General features: G+C 47.3%; 1 protein-coding gene across 3 annotated transcripts in view; it reads left to right on the top strand.

Moving 5' to 3' along the window:
* Window positions 1-7,867, top strand: part of CMTM6 (CKLF like MARVEL transmembrane domain containing 6) — a 33,006-nt gene extending 25,139 nt beyond the window's left edge. Inside the window, exons 4-5 of one of the 3 annotated variants that reach the window (XM_027775950.1) lie at window positions 4,004-4,165; window positions 7,742-7,867. In XM_027775950.1, the coding sequence (XP_027631751.1) occupies window positions 4,004-4,141 (138 nt within the window). In that variant the 3' untranslated portion in view covers window positions 4,142-4,165; window positions 7,742-7,867. Of the gene's footprint in view, window positions 1-4,003; window positions 5,494-7,741 lie in introns of those variants that run through there. The other 2 variants (XM_027775949.1, XM_027775948.1) reach the window with 2 other exon arrangements.
* The last annotated feature ends 702 nt before the right edge of the window (window positions 7,868-8,569 follow it).

Raw genomic sequence — 8,569 nt, 5'->3', positions numbered from 1 at the left:
CACATGCACACACACCAGGTGTGAGTTTAAGCCATCGGGTCTGGGACTTGAACCATGGTTGAGTCCAGCAACATAGCCATTACATCAACTGCTGGTCCTGAGTTAGAGAATTTCATACAATATGTCTACTCGTTCAAGTGACCAGAGTTTCTTAGCATTTACATGGATAAATGCAAGCTTAGAAATAAGTTATCGTTGAACCTTGACTCATTCTAGTCATAACTAGTATTTATTCATAGATACAAGACCCAATTCAAGGAAAAAATTAAAGTTTTAATAGGGTCTTATGACTAATTTTAGTTTATATACTTATTTTTTAAATAATTATTTACTTGTGGCATGGCCATCCCTCCCTGGGGGGTGATTTCTTGCTTTCTGTCTCTCTGTCTCTCTCTGTCTTTCTGGTGAGCGCACGTGCCCTACAGCAAAGAGCTCTCAAAAAAAAAAAAAAATTAAAAAAGATACACGTGATAAAATCATTTAAAATAAAAAGTTGTTCAGCCCAAGGAAACAGAATAACTTCTGTCAGTGGCACAGACCTGAGGCTGGTTTATAGAGGATGAAGACTGACAGAGAATAAAAAAACAAATTTTGTCCTGGTAGTTGTGTGATTTTCACTGGGACGACAGAATTTTAAGTAGGACCAGGACAACAATTTCTCTGACACTTTTAAATCACTCATTGACTTGTCAACTTCATAATCCAAAAGTAATTTGATCAGTGAATTGGATTGATCAAAGTTTCTTTTTTTTTTTAAGAATCATTTATTTATTTATTATTTTTTCACATGAATTTTGCCAGAGAAAGAGAGCATGAGGGAGAGAGAGAGAGAGAGAGAGAGAGAGAGAGAGAAAGCAAATCACCAGGTTTAGAACTCAAATCACAGTTGACCATGTGGGAATTCCAGCACTTTAACCACCATGACACCTGCTGGCCCCCTCATCAGCCTTTTTGTTTTGTTTTAGAATTATTTTGTTTAACTTAATTTATTTACTTATTTATCTTATTTTATTTGACCAGAAAGGGTCAGAGGGAGAGAAAGGGAAGGAAAGTGAGAAAGCAAGCCATCAGGTCTGGGACCCGAACTGTGGTCAGCCATGTGGGGGTGTCCAGTGGCTTAACTAGCACACCACCTGCTGGTTCCCGTGACTAGTAATTTAAATAGCTAATATTTATAATATTCTGGAAATGATCTTTGGCCACTATTTAAATTGTGAAAAGTTTTGTAGACTTAAATGACTAAGGGAGTTAATTTTTAAAAAGGGAAGTAGTGAGCAGATGAGTTGGAAGATGACTTGTCTGGCAGAGTGTGGAGGCCTGGGATGGAGCTCGGAGGTGGGCAGTGATGGTGGCTCCATGGCTGGGTGACAGCTGGCCCTTTGAAGTATCAAGAAGTTTGCCACGGGGCTGACAGGTGGCATGGTGGTTCAGGCACTGGATTTCCACATGGTCAGTCACGATTCAAGTGCTGGACCTGGCAGTTTTCTTTCTCATTTTTTTTTTCTTTTTCTCTGGTCAAATTAAAATAGTAATAGTAATAATAATAATAATAATGTTTAAAAGGCCAAGAGCTTTTAAAAAAATAAAAAGGAGCTTGCCACACATGTAAGCAGATAGGTGCCCTCAACCCAGTAGACTCCAGGGGACCAGCAGGTGGTGCATGGTGGTTAAGACATTGGACTCCGGTTCAAGTCCCAGACTAGGTAGCTTGAAAATCATACTGGACGTAGGACCAGCAGATGGCGAGATGGTTACAAAGCTGGATTCCCACATGACCAACCGTAGTTCGAGTCTCCTTCAGAGGCTTGAAACTGATGCCGGGTACATGTGCATGCATGCCAAAAATGCCTAGAATGGAGGAGAAGGGATTGCGGTGTGGCCCTCCCCCGGGGGGTGATTTCTCCCTTTTCCTCTTACTGTCTCTCTCCTGTAAGGGCACTTGCCCTGCTGCAACAACTAAACAAACACACAACAACAACCAAAAACAACCAAAGCCTCAGAGGGCAGAAAGACTAGGGTTTGGGAGATATTTTGGTCCTAAATTCAGGTTGCCTATGTTAGGGACAACCAGGTAAATTAATGAATTTGAAACTCACGGGGCCGGCAGATGACGTGGTGGTTGAGGGCACTGGACTCCCACATGGCCGACCGCAGTTCGAGTCCCAGACCCGACAGCTTCCTTTCTCACTTTACCTCTCTCTCTCACTCTGTCCCTCTCTGGTCAAATTAAAATAAGTAAGTAAATAAATAAATAAAGTTAAAAAACATTCTTTTTTAAAAGAAAAAGAAACTTTGCTGTATGGCAGTCATCACAAATTAGGCCAGAGGTTGGTTGGTTGGTTGTTTGTTTTTTTTTTTTTTTGGAGAGGTTTTTCGCTATAAGTCATGTCGACTTTTTGAGTTATTTTCTATAGGGCGTGTGAGAGAGCCAGAGAGACAGAAAGTGAGAAATCCCCCCCCCAGGGGGGATGGCCACGCCGCAATCCCTTCTCCTCCATTCTCCTCTTGGGATCTTGGGCACGCACGCACACGCGCCCGGCATGAGTTTAAGCTCCTGGGTCTGGGACTCAAACCACAGTCGACTACATGGGAACCCAGTGACATAGCCATTACGCTAATTGCTGGTCCCTGGTTGGTTGTTTAAATAACATTTGACATTTGTCTCCAGTGGAGGCTTTTGGTTGTTTTGCTGCTGGGGGGAGGCCTGCTGTTTCTGTGGAGCACACAGACATGAGGCAATGCTTACGTACGCCTCAGGGTGGAGGGCTGGGAGGGGAGGTCAGGAGACCGCAGCTGAGAACGTCACAGGTCGCGGAGGTGGGCTAGGGTTGAAAGAGACAGCAGCCATCACCCACTCTTCCACAGAGCGTGGCTGCGGCTCCCAGCTGTTTAGTTTTCTGCCCTGGAAGAGCTACATTAGAAGCGTAGCCTCCTACCTCTCGACAGAACTCTCGGAGTATTTGGTCTGTGGTGTTAGTTCAAAGAGGAAGTGACTTACTTAAGCCGGAGGAAGTAGTTAGTAATGTCGTGCCTCGGTGTCAGTACACTGTGACCGTTAACTGGAAACGGTATTTTAGGCAGTTTAACCTAATGTATCTGCAGAATGGAATTTCTTTTCTTTTTAAAGAATTATTGTATTTATTTTTAAATTTGACCTGAGAGGGACAGAGTGTGGGGAGGGAGCAAGAAGGCAAGCTGCCAGGTCCAGGACTCGAACCATGGTCGGCCATGTGGGGGAGTCCAGCGCCCTTAACCAGCACGCCACCTGCCGGCCCCCGGAATGGAATTTCTGTTCTGCTATTAATACCTTTTTCCATTTTCACCGCAGCTGAGTTGCCTGCTCACATACTTCCCTTGTCACAGCTGTGGGTCAATCTTGCCATTGCAAGCAGTCCAGGGTTTTGCGTCATCTTACGGGGTTCTGTTTTTCATCCACTGACCTTCGTTTCAGAGGTCGGCACCTCACACAAGGCACCGTGTACACACAGGGCAGGACGTTGTGTTCTGTGGGGCTTTGACTATAACCAGTATTCTGGAAAATTTTCTTTGTAACTTTCCTTTTTTTTGGTAGGGGGGAGAGGTTTCTGCTGTAGAGTGCGGCGCATGAGCTCGCCAGACAGAGAGAGACAGAGAGACAGAAAGCGAGAAATCACCCCCCAGGGGGGATGGCCATGCCGCAATCCCTTCTCCTCCATTCTCCTCTCGGGATCTTGGGCACGCACGCACACACACCCGGTGTGAGTTTAAGGCACCGGGTCTGGGACTTGAACCCATAGTCGACTACGTAGAGAGTCCAGCAACATAGCCATTACACTAATTGCTGGTCCCTCCATTTTTTCTTTTTTTTGGTGACTTTTACAAAAATTTGCCATTGAAGTTAGGAGTAGTGTGTACAAGATAAAACCGATGTGCTGTATGAAACACAGAAACTCAGAACCTAGGAGCACGTGTGAGCTTACGTTCCCAAATCCCTCACATAACCTCCCTCCCTTGTCTTCTTCAGGTGTTCGGATTTATAGCAAGTTTTATGTTCCTGTTTGACTTTGTCTTTATGTGCCTTGAAAAGCGAAAGGAATCTCCGCTCAGGAAGACTGAGAATACCAGTAGGACAGAAACCCTGACTGAGCCCCTGAATGCGTAGACGCGGGAGCAGCTGTCCCAAAAGGTAGCGGCCGCTCAGGGCTGTGGCGCCTGGGCCCTGGCAGGAGCTCTCGTGGGATCTGTGTAAAACTGGTTACACCATGTCGTTCGCACAGCAGAGGGAAGGGCGGAAGATGGTTTTATCCACCGTGGTCTGTTTGCCAGTCCCCACAAATTAGGCCAGAGAAGTTTCTTTTTAATTTTTTGAATAATGATTAAAACATATCTCAAGTGAAACTTTGTTTCATTTTTTTCAGGAGGGGAAGACAGTTTCTTTAAAAACTACAGAGGTCGACTGATAATGTTTCTATCATTCTAGAACATTCTGTTAACTAGGCTCAGCTTTAAATTATGCTTTATAGCTGTGTGAGCAGCATGATTATATTCAAGCATGTAGAAATTGTTTCATTTCAAAATTAACTTGCTTAGCTTTTAGGTTGTTTTGATGATTAGCTTACATTCTGTTAATGAGAAATTCACATATATTTAGGAGATTAATATTTAAAATGTTGGTCTAGGGTTTTTGTTTTTTTTCTTTATAATATCAGGCTTTACTGTACCTCACTCAGCCTTAAAATTATATTGTAACATTTTAGAACTCTTAGTAACTCTTTCTGAGAACTTTGTATCGTCTAATTTAAAATGTCTGGGAGATTTTGGCATTTTGTGTGTGTAAAAGCCACAAGGTCAGCCTAATGTTTGTTACTGCACTTTGATTGTTGATATCAACTTTAAAAAAGAAGAGATTATTATGTTATATATAGAAAAATTGAAGAAATGTCTAAGGACCAAAGATGTAAAAAAGATAGACTTTTCTCCAACTATAGTGAACGTAATTATAAAAATCGGCTTCCACCACTTACCGAGTGTCTTAATAGACGAGTCCGTGCCAGGCGTTAGAAGACGGCCCATTCCCTTGTTAGCTACGATTACCCACCTACACAGTGGAGGGCGCATACTCGCCAGAGAGACTGGGAGAGGGAGAAAACCCCCCCAGTGGGGCATGGTCGTGCCGCAGCCCTTCCTCCTCCATTTCTCCATCCTGTCCGGATTTGGGGCACACATGCACAGACGCCTGGCGTGTTTTTCAAGCTGGCAGAGCTAGGATTTGAAATATGTGCTCGGCCATGTGGGACCTGGCTTCCTTAACCACTGGGCCATGGGCCCGGGCCTGCACATGATTGTTTCTACTTAGTACAAAGCTGCAGGTCCTCTTCGTGTTTTCTTCAGAGCCAGTCTTGTCCTTTGACTCTTCACTTCCTCAAGATGTTCCCTTTCTGTCTCCTTACTAGAGGGATTCTCTGCCACTTCATCCCCTGGCAGAGGTGGGCCTCTGGCTCTTACTCTTTATTGTTTTAGGTTTCTGCCATAGGGCACATGCTCTTGCCAGAGAGAGACAGTGAGAGGGAAAGTGAGAAATCACCCCCTGGGGGCACGGCCACACCGCAGTCCCTTCTCCGAGCTCCTCTCGGGATTTTGGGCATGCACACACATACAACCAGTATGATTTTCAAGTCACCAGGTCCAGGACTCGAACCACAGTTGACCGTGTGGGAGTCCAGAGCCTTAACCACCATTCACCTACCCTTTCTTACTGTCACTCATCTTTCGATACTCCAGAATCTTGCCCCCTCCCCCCATTTTTATTCCTGAGGTTGCATTCACTCACCAGAGAGAGGCAGGAGAGAAAGGGAGACCCCCTCTTTGTTTTGCCAGCCCATCAGGATTTGGGGCATGCACGCACATGTACCTGGTATGTGTTATAAGCACAGGAGTTGAGATTCAAACTGCAGCTGGCCCTGTGGGATCCAGCTCCCTTAACCACTAGGCCACGAGGCCAGCCTGCTCGGGCCGTTTTACTTGTGACGAGTGTGTAGACGGGTCTTCAGCATCCTGTTGCCCTCGTAGACATGGTTCTATTTTTTCTTTGGAGGAGCCGACCTTAAGAGAGTGAATACCCGGAGAACCCCGTCCAGGTGCATCATGGTGGTGGAGAAGGGGGTAGTCAGACCGTTCCCGTTCTCTGTGCCTCGCTCTGACCATCTGGAGGACGGATCTGCTGCTGTCGGGCAGCCTTCGAACCAGACGGGGCCGTAGTGTAGATGTGTGCCCGGGGCTCACAGGCTAGACCTTTCCTTTCCTCCTGCTGGAACTGTGACTGAGACTCCCCAGTCAAGGTGACGAGCCCAGAGGTCAGGTCCCCCACCGCCTTGGCGAGGCCTCCCAGGCCCGAACAATGGGATCCTTAAATGTCTCCAGAGATACCATGTAAGGGCACGCTCCTCTTTCAGTGTCTCGGGTACCATTCGTGTCCCAGCTGGCTCTGCTGCGTGGCCGTGGCTGGTGTGGGTCTTTTACTGGTCGGTACGGCCAGGCGCGGCCTCTGGCACGCGGGCCCTGCCGTTGGTATCGGGATGCGGATGCCGGACTGAGGCCCCCGGGGATGCCGCCTCTGCCCACTTGGGAGACGATGAAACCATCTGGATGCTGCTTTTACCGGGCGGGCCATCTGAGAGAGGAGGACCAGCTGGGTCTTGGGTCTGAGGATAAGGACTGATTCACGGATAAGTAGTGTTTAGAGCTTGTATTGAGCTGTGTCATCGTCATATTAAATGTCACTGTCGCTGGAAGTCATAGCAAACCACTCGGGCTACCTCAGGGTCTACCCTAGTGTGGGCTCGGTCAAGATTGACAGACAGACTTTTTTTTTTTTTTTTAAGTTTTGCTATCGGGCATATCTGCTCTCCTGAGAGAGGTGTGGGGGAAGGGGTTTAAGTGAGAAAGCATCCCTGGGGCAATGGCCGGCCTCCTGGCAGTCCCATCTCAGTTCTCTTCTCGGGATTTGGGGCAAGCACATGCACGCTCCCAGCATGGTTTTCAAGCAGCTGGGTCCGGGACGCAAACCCAGCAGTCACCTTTGAGGGATCCAGCCGCCTTAACCTCCTCACCACCTGCTGGCCCGGGAGACCCGCTCTCACTTGGCCTCGCACACGGCTCGTGGGCGTGAAGCTGAAGCAGCCTGTCCTGGGGGTCCACCTCCATTTGTTTTACTGGTACAAAAGTGTGCCCTTCGATGGCCGTTTAATCCGTTCCTTTTCAGGAAGACAAACGTGGTCATTGGCATTTGCGGTACTCTTAGGCCCTTCCTTCACGCCGTTTCTAACGGGACATGACTGGTTAACCTCATTTCTATTGTAGAAGGAAATAGAAGTGAAAAGACAATTGTAAATAAGGTCACAAAACCCGGGACCAGAAGCCACCGTTGGGTACAGGAAAGGGCACACTCAAACTCAGAGTTCAAATAACTTTTTATGAACAGCTAGAATAAATTTAACGTGCCGTATTTTATACATTGTTAGAATGGTTCTTCAGGATGCGAAGGGAAGCGTGCTTATAGTCCAACACTTTTATTATTACTGTACTTAAATTATGTTCTGTTTGGGGACTGGGGAATGTTTTATATGGTTTTACATGGTTTATAGCCAATCATTTTTTGTATTTGTCAATTTAAATCCTGTGGGTCTTTTTATCTCTTTTAATGTCAAATTTTTAAGCCTTCTTTCTAAATAAATCTATTTAATTGAAATGCCCGTGCCTTCAGAGTGGTTTATCCCTGGAGCGGTACGCGAAGATGGAGCTGTGTGGAATCTGGTGCGAGTGAGGTTAGAAGAGGAACAGCGATGCAGGTGGCTCAGTGGTTACTGCTGGACGCCCACGTGGTCGACTGCGGTGCGAGTACCGGACCCGGCGGCTTAACACTCGCCCAGTGCGTGTGCATGAGTTCCACGCCCAGTGCTGTGCACGCGTGCCCAAGAGGAGAATGGATTGCAGCACGGCCATCCCCCCGCCGCCCAGGGTGGGGTGGGGAGATCTCGCTGTCTCTCTGGCGAGTGCATATAGCAGAAATCTCTCTCTAACAATAAATAAGTAAATAAATAATAAATGGAAAAACTTACAAAATGGAAAAAACAGATGCATTTCCTAGCCAGGCGCTGTCCCTGTGGTTGGAAAGCTAGGGTATACGTTTCAACGACACCGGTAAGGAGCCATGCCGAAGAGCTACAAAGGATGCTTTAGATACTTTTGAAGAAGCACACGTGGGCTCCTCATGGCATTTCCAGGTGGGACGGCGGCCCGAGACCGGGAAAGCGGGCAGAGCCAGACGGCCCCAGGAGCGCACACTATTTGTGCAGTCGGCGAGATTCCTGCCTCCAGCCCGTGTGAGCAGAACGAGGTCTTTGTCGTGGAGAACTCACTGGAATCTGGACATTCTTGAGAGGTCTGTGCTTTGTGTCGATCGTGAGCGCTGCCCGTATGTGCCAGCTGCGAGGGGCAGAGCCCTGACTCAGCGATCTTAGATGGGAGGGAACTGTATGTCCCCAGAAGCCTGGGCAGGGCAGGCCCAGACCGGTCAGCCCGCTTCAGCAGG

This window comes from Tupaia chinensis, unplaced genomic scaffold (genome assembly GCF_000334495.1).
Source record: "Tupaia chinensis unplaced genomic scaffold, TupChi_1.0 Scaffold000617_2, whole genome shotgun sequence".
In the NCBI taxonomy this organism is placed as follows: Eukaryota; Metazoa; Chordata; class Mammalia; order Scandentia; family Tupaiidae; genus Tupaia; species Tupaia belangeri.
This window is presented reverse-complemented; position numbering and strand designations above follow the sequence as displayed.